Source organism: Bos indicus x Bos taurus, chromosome 24, assembly GCF_003369695.1.
Source record: "Bos indicus x Bos taurus breed Angus x Brahman F1 hybrid chromosome 24, Bos_hybrid_MaternalHap_v2.0, whole genome shotgun sequence".
NCBI classification, from domain to species: domain Eukaryota; kingdom Metazoa; phylum Chordata; class Mammalia; order Artiodactyla; family Bovidae; genus Bos; species Bos indicus x Bos taurus.
The window spans coordinates 39562060-39587885 of record NC_040099.1 but is presented as its reverse complement, the minus strand read 5'-3'; the positions used below and the strand labels follow the sequence as shown (position 1 = coordinate 39587885).

At 43.9% G+C, this 25826-nt stretch overlaps 1 protein-coding gene across 1 annotated transcript in view; it reads left to right on the top strand.

Moving 5' to 3' along the window:
- L3MBTL4 (L3MBTL4, histone methyl-lysine binding protein) overlaps positions 1-25826 on the top strand; it is a 156725-nt gene that overhangs the window by 109326 nt on the left and 21573 nt on the right. Inside the window, 1 exon segment of the mRNA XM_027525960.1 lies at positions 17834-17871. Within this exon segment, the coding sequence (XP_027381761.1) occupies positions 17834-17871 (38 nt within the window).

The following is a 25826-nucleotide window of genomic DNA, read 5'->3' as shown; positions in this document are numbered from 1 at the left end:
GGAACCAGAAGTGTCTCCTTGTATTCTTATAAATTGGGGGATTGGAAAATGTACTTCGTTAGCAAGATAGGCAAGAAGCTTGCACAAACTTAAGCTTTAAAAGCTGAGAGATTACTGAAAGTGAAAATGTTAGTCATTCAGTTGTGTCCAACTCTTTGTTGCCCCAGGGACTATAGCCTGGCAGGCTCCTCTGTCCATGGGATTTCCCAGGCAAGAATACTGGAGGGGGTTGCCATGCCCTCCTCTAGGGGATCTTCCCAACCCGGGAATCAAACCTGCATCTTCTACACTGAAGGCAGATTCTTTACCTCTGAGCCAAGAGGGATTATTAGAGTGTAAGAAAAAAGAATTGCATATTTTTACTGATTGGGTTTCTTTGCAATTAAGGCTCAATAGAGACAGATGCCCTCTGTTATTTTGAGGTTATATAGTAACAAGCTAAGGAATAAATTTCCCCTTGGGTGTGTTAATTTGGTGTAATAATTCCTATTTGGTTGGATGAAAATGTTGATCATTTGTAATTAGTATGTCTTCAGCCACAGTAGTTCTATGTTTGTATCTTCCAGAATGTGATAGGAGATATGTTTATCTTCTAGAGGAAAAGAAAATTAGTGAGTTTTCTCCTTGTTCAACTAAAAGTTCAACAGATTAGCATAGTTGGGTTGCACTGTACTTCCCCTCCAATACAATTACCCATTCGACTTTTCTTAGAAGAAAAATAGGTGCTTTGCAGTCATTGATCAACAGGGCTGTGACTCTATGGGCTGATTTCAGGCAGAGCCCAAGCTCTGCTTAGCTGAGAGAACTCTGGATTTCATCGCGTCCACAAAGTGGGGAGGAATCCTTTCCTCAGAAAATGGAGGGAGTTCAGTTGCTCTGTTTTGTTGGTACATCTATATGTGTCTCCCTTGCCTGAAGAATTTCCATGTAATATAACTAGATAGGGACATTACTTTAAATAAAATATCTCCTACCTCATTTCCAATGAATATTGAGGGTTGATTTCCTTTAGGATTGACCGGTTTGATCTCCTTGTAGTCTGAAGGATGCTCAAGAGTCTTCTCCAGCACCACAATTTGAAAGCATCAGTTCTTTGGCTCTCAGCCGAAGTGTGGTAATCACAGTCAACTCGAGCAGGATGTTCTAAGTAAAAGGAAACTGGTGACCTTGTAAGAGAACATAATGAATATTCTCAATGTTAGTCCAGAACAATTTCAGCAGCCATCTTGCATCAACAGTGCTGTAAGACAACACGAACGGAGTCCTGGTTCTTATGATAAGCAAGTCCTCTAACTGTCAAACCCTCCTGCTGGCTTCTGCTGCTTTCTGCAAGTGTCAATCAAAATGTTAATGATAAGAACTTAAAAGATGGAATGAAATGGATCTCACGTTTCTCATTAAAAAGGAGAGTTATTAGCTTTATGCGTGCATGCTAAGTCACTTCAGTCATGTCCGACTCTGCGACCCTATGGTCTATGGCCTGCCAGGCTCCTCTGATCATGAGATTTCCCAGGCAAGAATACTGGAGTGGGTTGCCATGCCCTCCTCCAGAGGATCTTCCAGATCCAGGGATCAAACCTATGTCTATTATGTCTCCTACACTGGCATGCGAGTTCTTTACCCCTGGTGCCTTATTTTGCTTAAAATGACAAAAAGCAGCCCTGTATCCTGGAGTCAGAGAAGGGCTGAAATTCAGAGGGTTGAGCTGGAGATTTGGAGGTGCTGAGATTCCATTAATGAGTTCCTTTTCCTGCCAGATGCTCTGAGACATCTACACTCACAGGCCCGCCAGAAGCCATCTTGGTGGGGCCAGTAAGCCTCAGAGCAGGAGGAAAATTCTTAGATCTGAGCATGGGGCCTGGATGCCTCTAGCCTCCTTCCAAGGACATCGTGAGCTTTTTTCTTTTCTCTTAGTTTGGTTTTTAGTATATTCTATATTATCATTCATAAACTTCCCTTCATCCTTCTTTTCAAAGTAAACTCTTTTCCTGTGGAGCTCCAGAAACACGTGAAAATGAGAAGCCAGTTTTCTTGCTGAAATCAAGTCATAGTTTATAGTTTATGGATTTTAAAGAATTATAAGCCTTATGGACAAAATATTTTGAATATTCAAATGTGGAGAAAGTTATAGTGCACTGGTGGAAAAGTCTAGTAAAAATAAATCTGCTTTAATAAGGAGATACTTATTTTTAGTTTTGAGGCTTGAGGGGCTGACAGTTCTGGAAACTCAATTCCACAGCACCACGTCTGGTGCGGTGTGGGCAGCCATGCCATGAGCTTCCTCAGAGAACTCCAGAAATAACCCTCTGGGACTGGAATCTGCCGCTGACACCTCCTCTGCTGCGTCTGGTTATGCTAGGATGCAGCTTCACCTGTCCAAGTCACCCAGCCTGGGGGCTTCCCAGGTGGCGCAGTGGTAAACAATCAACCTGCCGATGCAGGAGATGCAGGAGACGCAAGAGGCACAGGTTTGATCCCTGGGTTGGGAAGATTCCCTGGAGAAGGGAATGGCTACCCACTGCAGTATTTGTGCCTGGAGAATTCCATGAACAGAGGAGCCTGGTGAGCTACACTCCATGGGGTGGCAAGGAGCTGGGCACGACTGAGCGACTGAGCACATCACCTGTCCAAGTCGCTCAGCCTGCAGGCATGGTGTCCCGGGATGCAGTCAGACAGAAGTCCCTAAACTGGGGGCCCTCTACATGCTCACTGTCCAGGGTTTGGGCAGCGTGGGTAACCCAGAGAGCCACGGAGAAGAGGATCTCTATTCTGGATCAGAAGTACAGCTTCATGTTCCAGCCCGGAACAGCTCTCCTCCTCCTGGGCTAACACGCAAGTCCTAGATTCTTAGATCCTCCACCCATCCGCCCAGGCCAGATGATTTTGTTGTTCAGTCTTTCCCAGCATTAGGGTCTTTTCCAATGAATCAGCTCTTTGCATCAGGTGGCCAAAGTATTGGAGCCTCAGCTTCAGCATCAGTCCTTCCAATGAATATTCCATGTTGATTTCCTTTAGGATTGACTGGTTTGATCTCATTATTATACACAGTAGTGTATATATGTCAGTCCCAATCTCCCAATTCATCCCACCCATCCCCTTTTCCCCTTGGTATCCACACATTTGTTTTCTATGTCTATAGTGCTTTATTTTTAACGCCCTTTTATGTAAATTCTCTTTTGATCCACCCAACTACTGCTTTGAATAAGGAGATCCTCTCCACCTGACAGGCCAGGAAGCAAAGGCTCACAATCTCAATGGCTTAGCCCTTCAGGCAGCATGTGTGTCTGGATTTGAAATCAGGTCCCACCACCCTTCTGCCAGGACCCTCCCCTATGCCACAGTCAGGAGGACAGCCCGCTGCAGGGCAAGAGCTTTGGAGTGTCCAGGACGAGCTGAGCTCTCTCTCTCTGTCCTTTAGCAGCAAGTGACCTTGGACAGGTTGCCCAGCCTACTCTCTATCACCTTAATGGAAAATGGTGATCACAGTTCCTGAGACAGAAAGCAAACATGAATCTGCTTTATGATTTGGGAAGTACTGGGCGAATATGTTATTATCACCGTCACTGTGATAGCCAGCGTATTAAGGAAACTGCTATTATTTCATGCTACTGCTAAGAAATGTTTTTTTGTAAGTGTCTTTCCAGAGTTACAGACTAAAAACTAGGCAAAGTATGTTAATAAAAATCCACTACCACTGGGGGAAAATTTTTTTAAAGCCTTATCTTTCTAAAGGCAAATAAAGGGAAAAAAAAAAGTCATCAGAGTAGCTACATGTAGAATAACTCAGAAATCTTATCTTTTTTTTTAGTTTAGTTTCTCATTTCCTTAACTATGTATTATTTTATTATTTACTTTATCATTATTTTATAATCTGATTTTTTACACATCAAAACCATTAAAGGTTTGCAGCCAAAATTTGAAGGAAATGGCATCATCTAAAATTAATAAAGGAAAACGAGAAAACAGTGAATGATGGAGAGCCATGTAAATAATAGAAAAACTATTATCTTTGCTAATAAATATCATCTATGACATAAATGATATGCGATGTACCCCGACAAGGCAACAGTAACCATGGCAACAAGAAGAGATGCAATGCACTCAGATTGACTCCACCAAATACCTAATTGGCACACTAAACGCATTTCAGGTATATTTTCATACAGTGCTGAAGTATTTTTTATCCTTACTTATGTAAGATAATAGCCCCCTTTAATTCATAAAGAGATTAAATTTTCTTGTATCTCCCAATTTATGTAATAGATCAAAACAGAACAGCCCAAGTGTACCGGGGTCAGCAGCAACACCTGTTCTCTACTTGGCAGTGGGGATTCCTAGGTCTGAAGAATTTCAGCTCAGAAATCATCTAACACAGTGACTATCCAGTGATCACTTACATGCATTCAACATGTCAAATTCTGATTATCTCTCTATTTAGGCATGAGCTACTTGGCATTCCTATTTGAAGTCTGCTGTCTGCAATAATGGAATGTCAGAATAGCAGTGATGTCTGGATAGAGAAACTCAGAACCAGGTTTGGCTGAAGGTCTTTTAAGAAAAGAAATGACACTGCCTTGTTCTCTCAGTTGCTCCAGGATCTTGTACCTTCTCTCCTGTCTTACCCTTCTGCTCTAACCTTTAGGAAAAGCTCTTCTTGTCCTAGGACTGAGCTAAGGACTCAGAGCTCAAGGCCTGAGCTGACTTAAGAGCTCAAGGACTGAGCTGTTCTTTACTGACTCTCATTATGAGGTATAAACACCAAGTTTAGTAAACTTGTTCTCATAAAATAGGCACTTTCTCTCCATTAGGGCAGTTTCTTTCCAAGCCCTCAGTACTTATCATGGAGGAAAAACAGGTCTCACATCCTCCACCTGATGGAGAGGCATGGGCTGTCTCTCTTTGATCCTGGAATATTTGAGAGGTGAAGGTTCTTCTGTGTGGCCTGGAGATATTTCTCATTAGCACTGGAATTAGAGATGAGGAAAGCAGGCCTGGCAACACCCTGGGCCAAGCGATGAATAAAGGAGACAAATGCTTTGCTTTGGGGGTGTCCACTCCCCAGAGACACCCACACAGTTCTCATGTGTTCCTAGCCTCTGAGAAAGGAGATGTCCACACTGGGAGGAAGATGAAGTTATATAGAATTCCCTATCATGTATGGATGTGAGAGCTGGACCGTAAAAAAGACTGAGTGCCAAAGTTGATGCTTTTGAATTGTGGTGCTGGAGAAGACTCTTAAGAGTCCCTTGGATAGCAAGGACATCAAGCCAGTCAATCCTAAAGGAAAGCATCCCTGACTCTTCATTGGAAGGACTGATACAGAAGCTAAAGTTCCAATACTTTGGCCACCTGATGCAAAGACTCATAGGAAAGACTGAAGGCAAGAGGAGGATGGGGCGGCAGAGGATGAGATGGTTGGATGGCATCACCAACTCATTGGACGTGAGTTTGAGCAAACTCTGGGAGATAGCAAAGGACAAGGAAGCCTGGTGCGCTGCAATCTTCGGGGTGGCAAAGAGTTAGAGACACAACTTAGAGACAGAACAACAGCAATGAGAACCTACTGTGCAGCACAGGAACTCTACTCAGTGCTCTGTGGTGACCTAAATGGGAAGGAAGTCCAAAAGGGAGGCGATAGGTGTATATGTATGGCTGGTTCATTTTGTTGTACAGCAGAAACTAACACAGCATTATAAAGCAACTACACTCCAATAAAAATTAATTTAAACAAATAAAGCACTGTATTGTTGAAGGTATGCTGTTGCTGCTGCTGCTGCTAAGTTGCTTCAGTCGTGTCCGACTCTGTGCGACCCCATAGACGGCAGCCCATGAGGCTCCTCCATCCATGGGATTCTCCAGGCAAGAACACTGGAATGGGTTGCCATTGTCTTCTTCCGTTGAAGGTATGACCAGTACTCAAACACGTCTCTGTAAGTTCATCACAGCGGATTCATAGCACCTTAGATTTAACCTCCTGACCCACCTCCCATTGGTGGGCATGCCCTAGATGCCCTGTGACTTTTGCTGCTTCTATGACCATTTGCTCAGGTCCCCTTTCAACATAAAAGTAAGCTTCTTCTGCAAAAACTTTGGGGACTTTACTTTGTGTTGGACAGATTGGCATTGAAGTCTGAAGTGAAAAGCCATTTCCGCGTCTCTTGACATTCTTATTCTGTTCACTGACAGTCTTTCCTTTCTTGTGAAGACTGTTTTCTGCTTGGCCAGAAATTTCTCCTTGGAGATGACAGAATTGCTGTCTTAACCATTAATGAATGTTACAGCCCAAATCCTTTTCATTTGAAAGAAATATGAACGTGTCTGCCTGAAGCCTCACTTTATGACAAACCAGAGGGAACCACTGCTGTCCCAAGACCCTCAGCCCCGCTGGTGATGCACCTTCAGACACTGCCTCCTGCCCACTTGGGGAAGCAGTCCCATTCACAGGTGATATTTGCATGTTTAAAAAAGAAGCTGCTGCATGTGGAGAGGAGAATAGTCCAGTCATCTGTGTTTCACACAAGTGCCCTGAAGTTTTGTGGGAAACCCTTCCCTGAGGGCCTGAGAATCTGGGTTGAGTCACGCTTTCTGTGGCATCAGGCATCTGTCACATGCTGGGCTGCATTTGCCTAAACTGTGGAGGTAGCTGCTGTTTATTTCTTCATGATGTTTACATCAGAATTTTTTTTTTTCACTTCTGTGAACATCGTTGTTTTTTTTGTTTAGTCACTAAGTCATGTCTGACCTTTGGTGACCCCCTGGACTGTAGCCCATCAGGCTCCTCTGTCCATGGGATTCTCCGGTCAAGAATACTGGAGTGGATTGCCATTTCCTTCCTCCAGGGGATCTTCCTGACCCAGGGATGCAACCTGAGTCTCCTGCATTGCAGGCAGATTCTTTACTGCTGAGCCACCTGGGAAACCCTCTGTGAATACAGGGGTTGAGTAATAAGAAGTTTCAAAGGAATCCTTGTTTGAGTGTTGTTTCACTGTTTAGCCTTAAAATGAAGAACATTTCCTGAAAAATCTTTCTAAGGCAGCTCTCCCCAAATCCTGCAGAACACACACACAAAACAAGTAGAAGGAAAAATGAAGCTATAACAGGAAAGAAGATGAAACAGGAGGGAGCAGAAAGGTAGAGCAGAGCTTGTAGAGCACAGAGCGAGGGACACAGAAGATTAAACACACACACACTATGAAAGAAAACCTTACTGTCAAGTGTGCCTGCTTTCCAAGCGTGGTCTTGGTGGCCACGCACCTGTACCCGCACTCGGCTCCTTGTAAGCCCAGAGACTCAAGGCATCCAGTGTGGATGGAATGAACTTAATACCAGATGTCAATACTCAAGAGAAGTTAGTCTTGGAATGAATGCCAAAGTGTTAGAAGTTTTCTCTGAGGGCTCCATGCTACCAAAGGTAGACCCTCCTCTCTGAACACATCTAGAGAATTCCTTGGGGAAGCACAGGAGATGAGAAGGTCCCCGTCGTGTGTTGTGGGCAGTGAACGCAGGCCAGGTGTGCTTTGTCCATACAGGTTCTTCTGCAGTAACAAGCAGCGGGGAAGTACACGGTCATAGTGTCTCTTGAACCCTGAGGCAGAAGGTGTACATCCTAGGAAAGAGCTTCAAAAGCAATCAGTTTTTAGACTGTATTTTACTGCCTTCCAGGGGCGTTGGGGTAACCCAGAAGTGAACAGATGAAGGCCAAGCTGTGGGAGGGGAGGGGAGCCAAGCCTCCCTGCCTGGTACCACATCCCTAACCCTGCAGGACCCTCTTGGCCCTTCCTCAGAACCATTTTTTCCTGGATCCAGTCGTTCCTTTGTTCCTGTGGCCTTTAAACACACTCTTCCTACTCATTATTATTCCAGTGTTATTCCAGGCCTGGGGAGGGCGAGGTGGATGAGGACAGAGCTGTGCTTAGTGAGAGCCACTGACAGCAGCCAGGGGAGATGGTGCTGGGAGGTCCAGGAGGGTGTCTCTGAGGAAATGACAGGGGCCCCACATCTGAAGGGGGAGCAGAGGTGAGCTGGGCCTCAGGGCAGGGCAGCAGGGAGGGCAAGGGGAGAAGAGAAGGATGTGTGTGGGTGTTTCCATGAGCTGATGGTGTGGGTACTGTGTGTGTTACGTTGTGTGCTGGGGTGATACATGTCAGAGTCTTCTTCCTATGTTGAGGGTACCCTGCCCTACAGGTACCCTCTGTCCCTCAGCTAAAGATGATGGAGCGGGGTTTGGACCCATCTCACTGCCGAGCCCCCACCCTGGGCCGTCTCCATACTCTGCCTCTTAATGTGAGTTGAGCAGGCTCGTGGGGGCTGCAGACAGTGATGTGTGAAGCCATCTGCTTGCCAAGATCAGAGAGAGTCAGAGGTCTGAGCCCTTGACTTCCCACACCGAGACATGTGAGGCTGTAAAGATGGGGTTTCAAGAGTCCTTAGTGGGAAAGATGCTGAAGCTCAGGATGGAGCAGATCCCCCAGGGCCCTGGGCATCTCTGTCTCTGAGGCAGGGGACCAGTGGAAATGAGTCATGCATTCGCCAGCCCCCTCCCCCATCAGAGCATCAGCAAGAGACCTGCGTGTGGAGAGCAGAGCTTGCTGACCTGGCCAGGCAGACTTTGCCCCAGCATCTGCATGACCTGGCGCTTCCCAGGGGGCGGTAGTGGTAAAGAACCCACCTGCCAATGCAGGAGACATAGGAGATGCAGGTTCAATCCTTGAGTTGGGAAGATCCCCTGGAAGAGGGCAAGGCAACCCACTCCAGTATTCTTGCCTGGAGTATCCCATGGACAGGAGCCTGGTGGGCTACAGTCCATGGGATTGCAAAGAGTTGGACATGACTGAAACAACTTAGCACACATGCACTGCATGACCTGAGTCCTCTTGCAGTCGCTTCTTGAATAATGCTGAGTGCATCTTCCTGACTGTTTATGTGTCCATGAGACTGTGAACTCATGGCACTGGACTCTGCTTGTTTTTGCATCCTCTTCACCTGGCCTTGTGCCACTCCTGCAGGGAACACTCTGTGCTGGATGCATTTTGTCTCATTTCTGGAACTAAGTCTCTTGCCCCTTTCTCTGTAAAAGATTTTGTTGCCTTATCAAATTTATATGTCAGCTATGCAAGCAGTTGTTTTACTAATACACATAATTAGATTACACATTGTCTTAACTCTCCCAGCCTGGTATGTTTTAAAGAGCTAACACTTGCTGGAAATAGATTTAAAAAATCTCCTTACACCATTTGAAAATAGGAAGACAACATTAGTCAGTCCTAAAGGAAATCAACCCTGACTATTCATTGGAAGGATGGATGCTAAAGCTGAAGTTCCAATATTTTTGCCACCTGATACGAAGAACTGACTCATTGGAAAAGACCCTGATGCTGGGAAAGATTGAGGGCAAGAAGAGAAAGGGGCGACAGAGGATGAGATGGTTGGATGGCATCACTGATTCAGTGGATGTGAGTATGAGCAAGCTCCAGGAGATGGTGAAGGACAGGGAAGCCTGGCATGCTGCAGTCCACTGGGTTGCAAAGAGTCGGACACGACTGAATGACTGAACAACAACATTAACAAGGACAGAATGATGTTCGAGTCTTCAGACGCTGGACTTGTTCTTCCAGATACTGAACTTACTGTGGGGATTATAAATGGACAGAACTTTCTAGTAAGATTCCGTGAGCTGTAGATGGTTTTTGCTAGTCATCCAGATGTGCTGTAGCATCGGATTGTGGTGTTCAATTTGCATTGTCCAATTTCCTACCTCGCCGTACATTTTCCAGTATGTTGATTTGTTCTTCGTCTAAAAACTAAAAGTGTCAGAACCCTTTATGCCCATTAACCTACTTACTCACTGGATCTTGAAAGAGAAAATTCTTCACTATTGGTAAAGTACCAAAGAGTCAACTATTTGCAAAACTTAAAAATGGAGATTCTCTCTTTTGCCTCAGAAGGTTAGATGGGGAAAAAAAAAAAACACATGTAAGTTTTGGAACTCACTGTCCTTTCAGCTGCAAAGGTCAAACAAGGATATTTGACCTTTTCCTTGTCATTTGCTTAAATGTCTGGTAACTGATGCTTATTATTCCACAAGAGGCTGAGAAGGTACAGGAAGTCTTGCTTGTTCGTCATGACCAGCATCTGGCAGGGACTAGGCACTGAACACAGTTATTGTAATCCAACATATTGCTTAATTGAGACTTAGGTATGTGTCAGCTGTCTGCCATACTCTGAAAATTATAATGAATTTGATGCTGAATATATGCTTTATTGCTTTATGATTCAGACAGCCCTCCAGAGACTTTGTAAAGTTCTCAGTCATTGTTTTACCATCACTTTAAATTGTATTGTGCTATGATAGCCCCCTTTAATAGGAATTCCCCGTCAATAGCATACTCTTAGTATCAACCTATATCCATAATTTCTAAACTGAAACATCAAAGAGAAAGTATTTATGAAGCTGACTTCAAGGCAGCTTTTTAGTATACTTTTGGAACTACCTCCAATTGCTTTTCAGAGAACTCTGAGATACATGTTTTATAATTGAACAGTGGGGTTGGTACAGAGAAGCCTTGAAGGAAGTCCGTCATGATCATGCAGACAGCCAGCGGCCATCGGTATAGAACGGGACCGAGAAGCTCGCTGGTGGGAAACGTCGCAGGACTCGTCCAGTGCCTCTGCAGTCCCTGCCCCTGCAGCCACAGCTGCCCCTCTCAACCATCCCGATGATGAACTGGTATCCTGTATAGCCAGGCATTTGTCATATCACATAATGCAAGCCACTGGGGCTTCCCAGGTGGCACTAGCTGTAAGGAACCTGCCTGCCAATACAGGAGATGTAACAGATGAGGGTTCAATCCCTGGGTCAGGAAGATCCCTGGAGGAGGAAATAGCAGCCCACTCCAGTATTCTTGCCTGGGAAATCCCATGGACAGGGGAGCCTGGCTAATGACAGTGAAAGCCATTGCTGAAGTCAGACACTTAAGATGCCGACATCCTTCATACCATGTGGTACCCTAGGGGCATCTTTCATCAGCACGAGTCCTCTGTCCTGCAGAATTTCAGCAAAATACAGACTGGTGGACTGTATTTCTCCACCAGACGTTGACCCTTTGATGGTCAATGTCTCCATCAAAGTCACAGGCTGGATTCAGTCCACAACAGAAATTTTCTAGAAATGGCTGAATTCATCCACTGAGTCTGCCTGACCACAGGAATGAGCCAGGATTTCCACCCAGTTCTCCAGTGAAGACATGAATGCAGACTCTGATGGCCTCCATGGAGTCTCATTGCCTCAAGGCCTGCAGGCTTCATCAGAATCCTCACACACTGGCAGCCTAGCCAGTTAGACCTGCGTGGCGTGGCCTATTGACTTGTGTATGTTGAAGTTGCAGCGGGGTGAAGACCACAGGGAGCATCCCGTTCCCAAAGGATGCCTCTGCCACATCCAGGCTGAGAGTCCCATACCAACATTCAGGGCCCTCATGGCCAGACTGAGACTCTGGAAGCAATGGCCACCGTGGCCTTTGACGTCCTCTTCCCTGCCAAGACCCGAGGCAGGAGGAAAACAAGCATCACATCCCGGAAGGAGACTGAGGAAGTTACCAGCTGTGTTGATATCACACGTCTGCAATTCTTTAATAGGCAGCATGTTGAGAAAACTTTTAACAATTTAAAAGAAAAATCAGTATGAGTTCTGCAACAGAATTTGCTATGAAAAATCCCTCCCCGTTATGAGCAGATCACTTACTGGGAGGGAAAAAAAAAAATCCTTCCCGCTACTGTCTCTGCCTCTCTCCAGAACTCATTTCAGACCCATGTTATTGCCCTCAGAGGGAAAAAAAGAAACCTCCATTAAAAACCAGAAGTTGTACCCTGCACAGCAGCAGCCCAGAGCCTCAGGGGGACAACATGATTCTTATTCAAACAGCGAATCTGAACGCTGCCATGCTCCCTGGAGTCAGATCTTATTTGCATTTTGGAAACTGTTCGGTATTGATTTTATTGAGTTATTTAAAATTAGATACTTTAGAAATTAATGTGCACAGGTATTGGTCGTGGAGAATATCACCACTTATAAAAACTGAGAAAGTTTGCTCTTAAATTGCAAGAATGGCAGTGACAGTACTAAGGTTGTTGTTCAGTCGCTCAGTCGTGTCCAACTCTTTGTGACTCCATGGACTGCAGCACGCCAGGCTTCCCTGTCCTTCACCACCTTCTGGAGCTTGCTCAAACTCATGTTCATCGAGCTGGTGATCCCATCCAACCATCTCATCTTCTGTTGTCTTCTTCTCCTGCCTTCAATCTTTCTCAGCATCTGAATCTTTTCCAGTGAGTTGACTCTTCACATCAGGGGTCCAGAGAATTGGAGCTTCAGCTTCAGCATCAGTCCTTCCAATGAATATTCAGGGTTGATTTCCATTAGGATGAACTGGTTTGGTCTCCCTGCTGTCCATGGGACTCCAATGAGTCTTCCCCAGCACCATGGTGTTAATATCTTCATCATTTTGGAGACTACAAGGTTAATTGCCTTTCAGACTGCTGAGAGTAACGAGTTTTCATTCAATTTCTACTTAACGGAAGAGGCTAGGACTAGGATAGGCAGATGTTATGTGATCCTGGAGAATTTCCCTGACACACTTTGGGGAAGTGTTGAAGAAAACAAGATTTGGTGAGAAGTCAGATTATGCACAATTCTTCATCTTGAGGAAGAGCATACAGAGAATTAACAGGCATACAGAATTCACAGGCATACAGTCCATCTTTTGACCTTCAAATACTTTGTTACTTTTTGTAGTATTTATTGAATAAAGTCCTATCTTTTTTAGTGATTTTTTAAAAGTTTGGTTCCTTAATAGTTATTGTACCTAGTTGAATAGCGTGAGTGTTGTGGAAAATGGTTTTTAGTACTCAAAGTATTCCATTTACTGTCTTCCCAGACTCACACCTGTGTTTTTCAACTGAGTTTTGCTAGTTCCCTTCTTGACTCGTTTAAAAATAAATAAATAAGGACAGAACACTATGGTAGAATCGCATAGGTGTCATTACGTATTAAGGGCTTCCCGTGGCACTCGTGGTGGCCAGTGCAGGAGTTGCAAGGGATGTGGGTTCCATCCCTGGTCAGGAAGATCCCCTGGAGTAGGAAATGGCAACCCACTCCAGTATTCTTGCCTCGGAAGTCCCATGGATGGAGGAGTCCGGCAGTCTACAGTCCATGGGGCCACAAAGAGTCAGGCGCAACTGAGCACAATTACAAATTGGGCTTATTGTGCAAAATGACTTTTCTGAAACTGCTTTAATAACACCAGTCAAAAAGTTCCCATTGTTGTTTTTGCTCTCTCCTTCTCCAAGTAATAATCAGAGATCATGTAGAGGAAGGACCAGGGCTGGCCAAGCTGCAGTCAAGGCCACTCTCACCCTGTAAGAAGAGCTCTTAAATTAGCCAGAGAGCTGCTGGGGGCCCCAGGGTGTTCTGGGGGCTTATCAAGACCATTATCAGGTCTTCTGGGGAGATGTAAGCTCAACTCACAGGCGGAACTATTGTCAAGACTTAAACTGGAAAAAAAATTAGGTAACTGGAAGCAAAGCCACTTCTGTGATTTTGGGGACAACAGTGACTTGTCTGATGAACCACTTAAGGATGGGAAGAAGCCTGGGCGAAGGCGAGGATGCTCATCCCATGGGGTGCCAGCACCTGCTTCTCCCACTGTTCACCATAGCCAAGTGACATTGTGTTTTCTTTCTTTTGAACTATGGAGAAACTGCAGTGCACAGAGTATGCATAACCTCCCAGGGCACACAGCCAGTACATGGCTGGCTGGCACCAGCACCACTAGTTTGTCTTCCCCAGGAAGGCAGTAGGGGGCAGGGTGTGATGCCCTGATAAGTAGTTTGGCAGCAGAGGCTGGGGGCTCCAACCTGTGTTAAATCTGCCTGAGAAACCCCTTCCTGATTTCACTTGGAGACAAAATGAGAGTGGATTGTCCAGCTTTCCACAGTCATCTGGGGTCATAGCATGAACTCAGTTGAAGGATGTGTGTATTTTCATCAAAGGGTAATTAATCAGCAGAGTGTTCTAACTCTGCTTCAGAGAACAGGTGCCGTATGTCAATATCCACTTCCTTTCACTGCTTTCTTACAGGGATTTTTCTTAAAGCTGTCACCTGAGCGCCTACATTCCAAACACAAATCAAAACCTTGCCTCCTCCAAGTGTCACCTGAAAACAAAATCAGTGTCCCTTATGAGTGCTCTTGAGAAAACATTCATATTTAACTCTGAGTCAATGAAAGCAAGTTAGAAAATGTTGAACTTACTAAAGGATCCTTTTGCTCTAAGATCAGCCATTCAACAAATATTTTACAGGGCAATCATTGTGTGTCCAGCACTGTAAACTTCAAAGAGTCCATCCAATCGTAGCTGGATCAGAGGAAAGAAATACAGAGCACAAAGTTTTTTAGTTGAGAAATTCTGGAAAATTCTGGTCATGGGAAGTGAGATAAAAGAGTTCATTGCTCTGTTATTTAATCCAAAAGCTTTGATCTCTATTTGTACTATGGTTAAAAGCACAAGTCCTGGATCATTCATTCGTTGACTGATTCTGTTTTATAAGCACTGGGTTGGACGTGGGGGTATGTTACTTCCCAAACCAGAGACAGTTCTTCGTGCTCCGTTGTTCAGTCATGTCCAACTCTTTGCAACCCCATGGACTGTAGACCTCCAAGCTCCTCTGTCCATGGGATTTCCTGGGCAAGAGTACAGGAATGGGTTGCCATTTTCTTCTCCAGGGGATCTTAGCCTTCCCGACCCAGAGATCAACCCTACATCTGCACTGGGAGGCAGATTCTTTTCCAACTGCACCAGCTGGGAAGCCCCCATCTCCAAATATCATCAACCAGGGGCTTAGGGCCTCAACATATGAACTTTGCTGCTGCTGCTGCTAAGTTGCTTCAGTCGTGTCTGACTCTGTATGAACTTTGGGAGGACACAAATACTCAGTCCATAACACCAACTTGATGAGAACATGCAAAAATGATGATAGAATTGCTTATTATTTATGAGGCATGACTGATCAAAAGCTCTCTTTTGTGTATTACCCTTCTTTGGTGAGATGTCATTTTTGTTGTTGCTGCTATTGATTTCTTTCTGTTAGATGCCCCCTCGACACTGATGTGCCCTTGCTCCTATTTTTATGTAAGTATGCCCACTCCCCCTTCCATGTTCTATCTCTTAGTAGATGACCAAGTCAAGTTAATAGTCAAAAACTGACCTGAGACACTGATTTCTAGTATCCTCTAGGATTCTAGTATCTCTGTTAAAAATACGTTCAAGTAACTTACTTGTATCTATATTGATATTGGTTAAGTCTCATTGGGGGCACAAATATTATATGCAGCAGAATTTCATTACAATGAAAGCTGTTTGCTCGTCTCTTGATTCCATTGTAATGAGATCAGAAAAAGAGCATATTAATTCTGAAGAATTTGCATAGTGTTTGTATGTTATAGAGCTTTGTATAATACCATATGCCTTTGCAACGTCCATTCATTTACCAAGACAAAAGTAGAAAGCAGTAGAAACACAAATTACCAAAACACTGCTGGAGAGGAGAGAGAAAGCAAGTGTGACTATAGCGAGTAGAGGAAATAATTCTATAGCCAGTATTGAGGAATGGGGAGGAGGTGACGACGAAACCAAAAAAAAAAAAAAAAGAGAGAGAGAGAGAGAGAGATATTTTGAATCATTTCAAAAATATACTTCCCATTCTGGAAAATCTGACTTCCCTTGGTATGCAGATGAGTCTCTCCCCCTGGAGAAACCACCTGTGGCTATAACACTTATTGCATTTTCCTTATATAGAACTGTTTTTCACAGAGAGCTGAGCAGCAGAATTACTTGGTCGGTCCTCTAGTCTCTCTTTCCTCAAATCTGACATGATACTTGGAGTCAGTCTGGGCTGAACCTGGGGTCTGCTTCCCCAGGCATGGAGCCCGTTACCAGCCTCTCCCGGACTGAACAGGGTCATAACCTTCCCCCGCTTTGACCCCAGTAAGAGCTGACGCTGAATCAGCTGCAAAGTACAGTGCTTTTGTTTATTGATTTATTTTTGGCTGTGCTGGGTCTTTGTTGCTGCACTCGAGTGGCTTTCTCTAGTGTCAGCGAGCTGGGGCTACTGTCTGTTGCGCTGCACGGTCTTCTCATTGCTTCTCTTGTTGCTGTTGCGGAGGACAGGCTCTAGGCACTCGGGCTTCAGGGGTTGTGGCACACAGGCTTAGTTGCTCTCAGGCATGTGGGATCTTCCCAGACCAGGGATCGAACCAGTGTCCCTTGCATTGGTAGACGGATTCTTAACCACTGGACCACCAGGGACGCCCTGACTTACTATATATATATATATATATATAGTGTAAATATGGTAAATCCTGAATATTCTTTGGAAGGACTGATGCTGAAGCTGAAGCTCCAATACTTTGTCCATCTGATGCAAAGAGCCAACTCATTGGAAAAGACTGATGCTAGGAAAGATTGAGGGCAAGAGGAGAAGGGGGCGACAGAGGATGAGATGGTTGGATGGCATCACTGGATTCAATGGACATGAGTTTGACCAAACTCTGGGAGATAGTGAAGGAGAGTGGAGCCTAGTGTGCTGCAGGCCAGGGGGTCGCAAAGATCGGACATGATCAATCGACTGAGCACAGCCTCCTTTGTAGCTGCATGAGGCTGGAGTTACAGATCTGTGTTCCACCAGTTATGAATTTTCACTTTGCATGCAAGGTAACTTAGCCTATTGTTACATACCTGGAATTTGTAGAAATCAAGTTTCCAGTCTTGCATCACATCTTCAGGCAAGGTGCCCCACACAGATCTCTACGTGAAGCACAGTAACTCTATCCCAGGCAATTTCTCCACCACCCCAAGAATGAGATGTTCCTGATCTATGTGAATTTCTCAAGAGGCAAAGAATGGTTCCCTCCCAGCAAGTTGTAAATCACTCAGGAGTTAGAGAAGCAGGGAGAAGTAGCATTTCCTGTGTACACGCTGCCTCTCTGAAATGGGCTGAGGTGAGGAATCTGTATTCTCAAGAACACAGTGTGCTTCCTGGCAGCAGGTGGACCAGCTTCCAAAGGCCCCTTTGAAGTAGAAACTAAAGTAATGCTTAATGGTCATTCTGCTCCCATGGAGGGGCGGCAGTGGGTGGGGGGCATAAATCAGAAACACAGTCGGGCTTGGAACTTGGATCACATGAGGCTTTTCTCAATGGTCACAAACTCTAGCCTCCTAACAAATAGCAGTTGGATTATTAAGTACTTTTATGGGTCAGTCTAGTGAAAGAGCAGCTGTAAAACTGAAACACATGGAACCAGATAGGTAACAAAAAAAGACAAAAAAGGTGGTGGAAATAATTGGGTTTCTTAGCACTTTGAGTATTTCACAGCAATGCAGTTACCGTATTTATAAAGGATAAAACACCATTGGGTTTAATGGAGCTGCCTGGGTGTTTATGGTTTACATAATGCACTTACAGTGTATTCCTTGTTCATATGCTTGTTTTTAAAATGTATGACCTGTTTATTATAAGAAGTTTTAAATGCAGTGAATTTCTTAGAAAATTCATAAAGTAGAAATCGAGATGGCAGTACATAAAAGAAATTTTGAAATAGTGTTCTTAATTTGAAAAAGTTGAAGTCAAGGGTAAAAGCAGATGCTTTGGGGCTGCTCAGCTAGGACTACTGACTAAGTTTCATCACCCGTGACAGTTTAGAATCGAAAAGGTAATTTTTCTTTTCTCCATTTTCTCTCTCTTCTCGCCAATGAACTTGCAATACTTCTGACTGACGTTAAAAGAACCACAGGCAAGTCTGAGAAGGGTGGACCCTTGAAAGGTAAATTTGTGTTACTTTTTCCCCATGAAGCCCTCTTCCTTATGGAAACAAGCTCAATAAGTCACTCATTTAGTTAAAATAGTGAAAACTGCTGCTGCTGCTGCTGCTGCTAAGTCGCTTCAGTCGTGTCCAACTCTGTGTGACCCCATAGACAGCAGCCCACCAGGCTTCCCCGTCCCTGGGATTCTCCAGGCAAGAACACTGGAGTGGGTTGCCATTTCCTCCTCCAATGCATGAAAGTGAAAAGTGGAAGTGAAGTCGCTCAGTCGAGTCCAACTCTAGTGACCCCATGGACTGCAGCCTAACTAATGCTTGGTAAATGGTGAGAAAAGGTACAGATGTATGCGTTCTTGCTTTCTTTCCCTTAACAAGCTCATTCTCCCAGACTTAGCCTTTTTCCAGCTACAAGTCAATAACCCAGAATTCTGAGAAGGCAAAAAGAAACATTATTGATTTTTAGTAGGTGGTAGATGTGCTTAGTACAAAATTCAAAAGGTCTGAAGAATTCACAGTGAAAATGTGTGCCCCTCCTCATCCCCTCCTGCAGCTCCAGCTTGTACCCAGGCCAGGGCTGTTCTCTCCTTACTTAGGGATGCCTCTGTGTGTGTGTGTGTGTGTACATGGTTACACATATCCCTGTGTTCACTTAGCACAATAAAGTTTGGGAAACGGTTCACATCAGTGTGTGTGAAGGATCCTTGCCCTTGTTCACCACATGGATGGACTCTGACTTTGTCGATGGCCATCCAGGTGGTTTTCCACATTTTTATGTAAAGAATGCTGAAGAGTGGTCCACATTCATCATTTCACACTGTGAGAGTCTACTGGGCAGATACCAGAAGTGAAATCACAGGTCTGTGGGGACACGCATTTTAGATAATGCCAGATTTTTCTCCATAAAACCTGTACAGTATACCCACAGCAGCAATGTATGAGAGGACTCCCCCCTCCCGCCCCCGCCGCTTTCCACCTATTGTATTAGGAAATTTTTTCATCTAAACCAAAAAAGATAGGTTAAAAAAAATAGACTTAAGTCTGAGAGTGAGCATCTTTGCATATTTCAAGAGCCATTTGTATTCATTTTTCTGTGAACAATCATCTAAATTCTGTTCCCATTTTTCTATTACGGCTCTGTGGGGCTTTCCAGATGGCACTAGTTGTAAAGAACCCACCTGTCAATGCAGAAGACATAAGAGACGCGGGGAAGATCCCCTAGAGGAGGAAATGACAACCCACTCCAGTATTCTTGCCTGGAGAATCCCGTGGACAGAGGAGCCTAGTGGGCTACGGTCCGTGGAATCGTAAAGGGTCAGACATGACCTAGCGCCCATGCACATGTGACTCCGTGTGTGTATATACAAGGAAATTAACCCCTTTAATGTATTGCAAGTTGGAACTACTTTTTCTGTTTTCGTTTGTCTTTGAAATTGCTAATGGTACTTTTTATGTTTTTTTAAATACAGTTTTTGGATACGAATATACCAGTCTTTTCCTTTGTGGCTTCTAGTTTTGTATCACAGTTGGGCTTTTCTTTCCTTAAAAAAAGAAGTCTACCATTTCTTTATTTTATTGCTTCATGGTCTTCAGTTTGAAAGCATTTCTCCCTTTAACCTCTGTATTTGTGGAGGTGAGAGGTGAAGTAACTTGTACTCTTGTCCTGGCCGTTGATCTAAGTGTCCACAATTTGTTAACTGAATGTTCCATCTGTTCCCCCACTGACTTAAATCTCACCTTCATCTTATACTAAATCCCTCTACTATGTAGTTTATTTATTCGCATGGATCTTCTTGTCTGTTCCTGTGTTAGTACTACATTGTTTCAAGTGCTGCAGCTTTATAGTAAGTTTTAAAATCTAAATAGCAGTTAGGCTCTTCTTTGTAAAAAAATATTTATTTAGGCTGCCCAGTTCTTACTTGCGGCGTGCCGGTTCTCTAGTTGTGGTGCAGGGGCTCAATAGTTGTGATGGGTGGATTTAGTTGCCCTGAGGCATGTGGGCTCTTAGTTCCCTGCCAAGGATTGAACCTGAGTCCCCTACATCCCAAGGGGGATTCTTAATCAGTGGACCACCAGGGAAGTCTTGAGGCTCCCCTTAACATTGTTCCAGCTACTCTTTCTTGTTTGTTTTTTTCCAAATGAACTTCAGAATCAGTTTTTCTAGTATGAAACCAAAATCCTGTTGTTAATCTCACTGTGCTGTGTGCTTCGTTGCTCAGTCATGTCCGACTCTTTGCAACCCTGTGGACTGTAGCTCGCCAGGCTCCTTGGGGATCTTCCTGAGCCAGGGATCCAACCTGCATGTTCTACGACGCCTGTATTTGCAGGTGGATTCTTTACCCACTGAGCCTAAATTTATGGTTTAACTCTGAATGTGCTCCTTTATTAAGTTAAACACAATAAGCCTTTCCCACACCCAAATCATTCCTGTCCCTTGATAGCATTTCTGGTTTCCTTCATGTAGAAATTGGTTTCCTTCATGTAGAAATTGTACCCTTCTTATGGAGTTTATTCCTAAGCATTTCATCATTTTTCTTGCTACAACAAGTGGATTCATTTCTTTCTTGATACCTTGGAGGTAATGTTGATTGCGTATAAAAGCTGTCAATTTCTATACAGCAATTTTGACTTTGTGATCAAGTCAAATTCTCATCTATATGTAATTTTTTCAAGTAATTGCTTTCCAGGTAAATAAATGGGTCATCTACAAATAATTATCATTTTATCTATTAAAAGCTGTTTGTTTTGTTTTTTTCTGATTTTCCCCGAATTGACCAGCTTAGCAACTTCTGGACAGTAGAGTAAGCCTTCTCCCTGGCAAGTAGGAAGGGGGTCTCTCTGAGACCACAGACCCCCCATCTCCTGGGGGGCCAACACAGACCTCTGCTTCTATCTTAATTTTGTTTGGCTAGTCTCTTACTGAGCTTCCCAGGTGGTAAAGGACCTGCCTGCCAATGCAGGAGGCTTAAAAGATGTGGATTTGATCCCTAGTTCAGGAAGATCCCCTGGAGAAGCACATGGCAACCCCCTCCAGTATTCTTTCCTGGAGAATCCCACAGACAGAGGAAGCTGGTGGGCTACAGTCCATAGGGTCACAAAGAGTCGGTCAGGACTGAGGCCACTTAGCAGCAGCAGTGGCCTTTCTTCTTACTCTAAGAAATGAGAGTAATTCATTTCTCATGTTTATTGAACAGTGGGATGGGAGCTGGTCACAGCTTTTGTGGTTTATTTAAACATTTACTTTATTGGTTTCCTTATAAATCCCATTTAACATGCAATAGCTTTAAGTTACCTAGGTTGGAATATTCAGAGGATGGCTATTACACGGAGTAGTCTTATTATCTGGAAATTAGTAACCTGGGGAGGAGTCAGGGTCCTTCCCCCTCGCGCCTTCTCCAGGTAGCTCCAGCATCTGGGTGTCCCCAGTCTCACCAGTGGGAACCTCAGCCGTGCGCTGCAGGGCATACAGGGCAGTTAAGATCCCGGCCTGAGAGACTATTAATAAGCTTAGCTGGATTGCAGTTGAATTTATCAGAAGGTGAGGAAAATTAACGCGAGAAGTTATGGATGTCATCTTGCTCGGAACTCATGATTTGCCAGTTGTGCAACCCTGGCAAATCGTGTAACCTCTCTGCTGTGATATTTTCAGTCTGGGGATGTGACTATTATTAAATATTCAGTTAATTGATATAATATCAGTTACTAATCTTAATTAAAAGTATTCATTCATAGTAGATACTCAGTCCTGTACTTACATTTGTCATCTCACTCTACTGTCTTTATTAGGAGACCTCACTTAACAGCCCTGCGTGTTGCTGTTATTACTCACTGTGGTTACCGTGATCCCATGTGGCATTTTAGATAAGGAAGTAGGTTGGTCTTTGGGGCTTCTCCCTTGCTGCTTCAGCAGAATGAAGGAGCAGCTGGGCTAAGAACTGGCAGCCGTAGGTTTTTAATCAGCTGCCTCCTCGAGCTCAGCATCACTCCATCGGGTGGCCTCCCTGCATGGTCCTGTCTACCATCTTCTCAGAAGTGGATTAGGATGGACTCTCACCTCTTGCCAAAGTCTCTGCAAGTTGGAGATGTTAAATCACATAAATCAAAGTAGACCTCCTAGAGATAAGACATTGGCATTAAAAAGCATTGTGAAGGTGTATGAAATATTTTAATGAAAGAAAGTAAGCCCTACTAGAAATCATATTAATAGTCAAAGGGAACAGTCACCAAGATTTCCTTTAAATTGTAGATGACAAGTCATTTCCTTTCCTTTAATCAAGTACACTAGTGTTGGGGTCTTGTTCCAGCTGTACTTTTATCACAGTGGCCTATCTTTACATCCCTGGGTAAGACTAGAAAAGGGTCAATAGAAGGAAAAGCCACATTTAAGAAGTCGGTAACACCGTGTGGAGTCTGAGAACTCACTGGGTTCTTCTTTATCTGTGACTGACATCGTTTAAGTGATGCGATGTAACCAGCAGTCGTCATCCTACCAGACATCAGACACAGGAGAGGCAAAAGTATCCACCAACGCTTTTATTTTTTTCTTTTATTAATCTATTTTGGCTGCTTTATGGCACACAGACTTCTCTAGTTGTGGTAGGAGGGCTTGCTTGCCCCTCGGCATGTGGGGTCTTGGCTTCCCAGGTGGTGCTAGTGGTAAAGAACCATCCTGTCGATGCAGGAGACATAAGAGACCTGGGTTCAATCCCTGGGTCAGGAAGATCCCCTGGAGGAGGGCATGGCAACCCATTCTAGTATTTTTTCTTAGAGAATCCCATGTACAGAGAAGCCTGGTGGGCTACGTTCCATGGGGGTCTCAAAGAATTGGATGAGACTTAGTGATTAAACAACAAGAGTACGATAGAATTTTCTTTTTCTTCTCATAAACATTTTTTTATCTGTTTCTCTGTCTGGAAGGTAAGTTCCCTAAAGGCAGGAATCTTTGATTCTATTCCTATATGTGTCCCAAGCATTATGTCAGGTCCCAGAAAATAGTAGGTATTGATGGCTGGATGGCATCACTGACTCGATGGACATGAGTCTCAGTGAACTCCGGGAGTTGGTGATGGACAGGGAGGCCTGGCGTGCTGCGATTCATGGGGTCGCAAAGAGTAGGACATGACTGAACAACTGATCTGATCTGATCTGACATAGACAACTGTTGGATGAATGAACGGACAAATTAATGAAGTCATTGTATGCAGCCAGTATTGACTTCTTTGAAGCTCAGCAGAACTTCCTATTTCATGAAGAAAGTGGTTGGGAGCATATTAAACATAGGGTTGAACTATGGTTTTGTTTTTTTTTACAATTATATATGGATGGAGGAGCCTGGTGGGCTGAGGTCCATAGGGTCACAAAGAGTCGGACATGACTAAAGTGACTAAGCATGCATGCACATGTGGGATCTTAGTTCCTCAAACAGGAATCGAACCTGAGTCCCCTGCATTGGAAGGTAGATTGTTAACCACTGGACCATCAGGGAAGTCCCTCCATCAACACTTTAAAATATGGAAACTGATGAGTGTATGAAACTATGCATAGTGAAGGTTTAGCAAAGCAAAAGAGTGAACATTTTTTGACATGGAAGAAACAAACAAATGGTTTAATAAGACGTCAATCATATAAAGATTCAGGCTTGTCTTAAGGTTACAATTCATTTCGGAAAGACCAGGTGAAGCTTGGGTTTCGAGAGAGGGTGAGGGCTGCAGAATGCAGTCTGGGTTAGTGGAGGACACAGCCATGCCTGTGTTCAGAGACCCTCCCAGGAGAGGCAGAAATGTGTTTTTTCTTCACCAGGGAGCATCCTTTAGAGTGTATCTCTTTGTCCTGTTTACCAGACGATCACTGCCTCGGGTATCTAGTGGATCTTAGCTAAGCATCCTAGTTCTGAAACATGCTTCCAGGGCTTTGCTTTGTTTCTTACCAAAACTGAGTCAGAATCCATATTTTATGATGCCCTCCATAGACCTGTGAGCTTGCAGAGGCTTTTGGAGGGACCCCACAAATATGATTGCCCCAAGAAAGAGAGAGGTGTTGATGGGTTGTCATGAGTAAACAGGGAAAAGAAAAGAAGCTCCCCTGAAAAAAGGGCTAGAAATTATTTTTAACACCCTCTGTGATTATTTAGCTAAATGTGGGAGGCGTACCAAACTTTATTTCCAAGTATGTGACCTTTTCACAATCATAAGCTGTGCCCTGGAATGTGCCAGAGTATGCAGTAGTTTTAATTAGCCTCCCTATCGTATAAAACCAGCAACCAAACTGAATATGAGGCTGTTTTTTTTTTTTTTTAATACCCATCAATTTGAGTAATTAGAAAAAACAAAAAGAATTGCAAGGAGTGTTCTTCAACTGAGTTTATCCTGTCTTTTTAAATTTTAACTGGAGCAGGGCAAAAAAGAAAAAGTAAATGACACTATTTAGTTTCACTTCTTACTTTAGAGAAATGAATGTGGCCAGTTCTAGTTAATTAGCAGAGGCACATTTATGTCAAGGTTCGGCCTGTGCACCTTATGTGGGAAAGATAGGTGATTTGTGTTATTTTTCTCTGTGGGTTTTGGGGACTATGATTTAGCAAGGCAACATCCTGGAATACGTTAGAAAATAACAATGACAGCTCCATCTTCTATTTTGTGCCCTGAAAAGCTGTTAATGTAGATGTAAATGCTATGCTTATAATATAAAAATGCTTGGGAATTACTGGCCCCTTAGCCAGGGCTTGTGAGAGGACAAAGCAAGACAGTGAAAATCAGGTTTTGCCCAACTTGACTGCGATGACTAACCCTCTATAAAGAATGCAGAGACAGGCCCCCATTTGAAGGAGTTCTATAGGTGACCATCCAAACGTCACAATAAATCACAGCAGTTGTGAACAGTGCAGAAGAGCACTGTCTAATAAGAAATAGGAAGAGCTTACAGCAAAGTAGGAACAATTATCCATTTTATGGGATATGGGACTTCCCTGGTGGCCCAATGGCGAAGATTCTGAGATCCCAATGCATGGGGCCTGGGTTCAACTTTTGGTCAGGCGACTAGACCCAGCACAGCCAAATAAATAAATATTTTAGAAAAAGAAAAATGAATTTACTATCATACCTCACTGACAAAACTGTAGGGAGAATTAAATGGAGAGACTTCAATGGCAAATACCAAGCATGGCACATAATAGGTTCCCATTGGGTAGTAGGTATTTTGTAATTGGAATGAATTTCAACATGTTTATTCAATGCTTCTTGAATGACCACACCTGAAAACAAATGAGGAACAAAGAATCCATTTCTTGAATGTGACTAAAATAACAATTTTGGCCTGGGTCTACGAGGGGGAAGTCTCTGGACTATGGCCTCATATATAATTTATCATTTGTCTCCATTAAACCATAATAAATTATAAAGAACCAGAGGCACAGGCTTTGTACTAGAAACCTCCTCTGAACACAACCTGAGGGGACTATTTGTACTTCCACCACGTTCCTGCAGAGAATCATTTGCTATTAATAACATGGGACCATCTTTATTTGTCCATGATTTCAATTCTGTAAAATATCACATAAAAGCTGCCCTTTCCTGGACTCAGCCTCTCCAGCCTGGGATACTTAGGGACACTTGAAAAGTATAAAATCCATGACTGTCTGTACAACAGCAGAGATGTATTTAAGACACGGGCTATGAGATACGTGTATGCTGTATGCTCAGTCACTCAGACATGTCTGACTCTTTGTGACCCCATGGACTGTAGCCTACCAGGCTCTTCTGTCCATGGAATTTTTCAGGCAAGAAGACTGGAGTGGGTTGCCACTTCCTACTTCAGGGGATCTTCCTGACCTTGGGATCAAGCCTGCCTCTCTTGCATCTCATAGTTCTGGTCAAAAGCTGTATCAGTAATGTGTGTGTGTGTGTGTGTGTGTGTGTGTGTACGTGCCCATGTGTGTGCGCTCAGTCGCTTCCAACTCTTTGTGA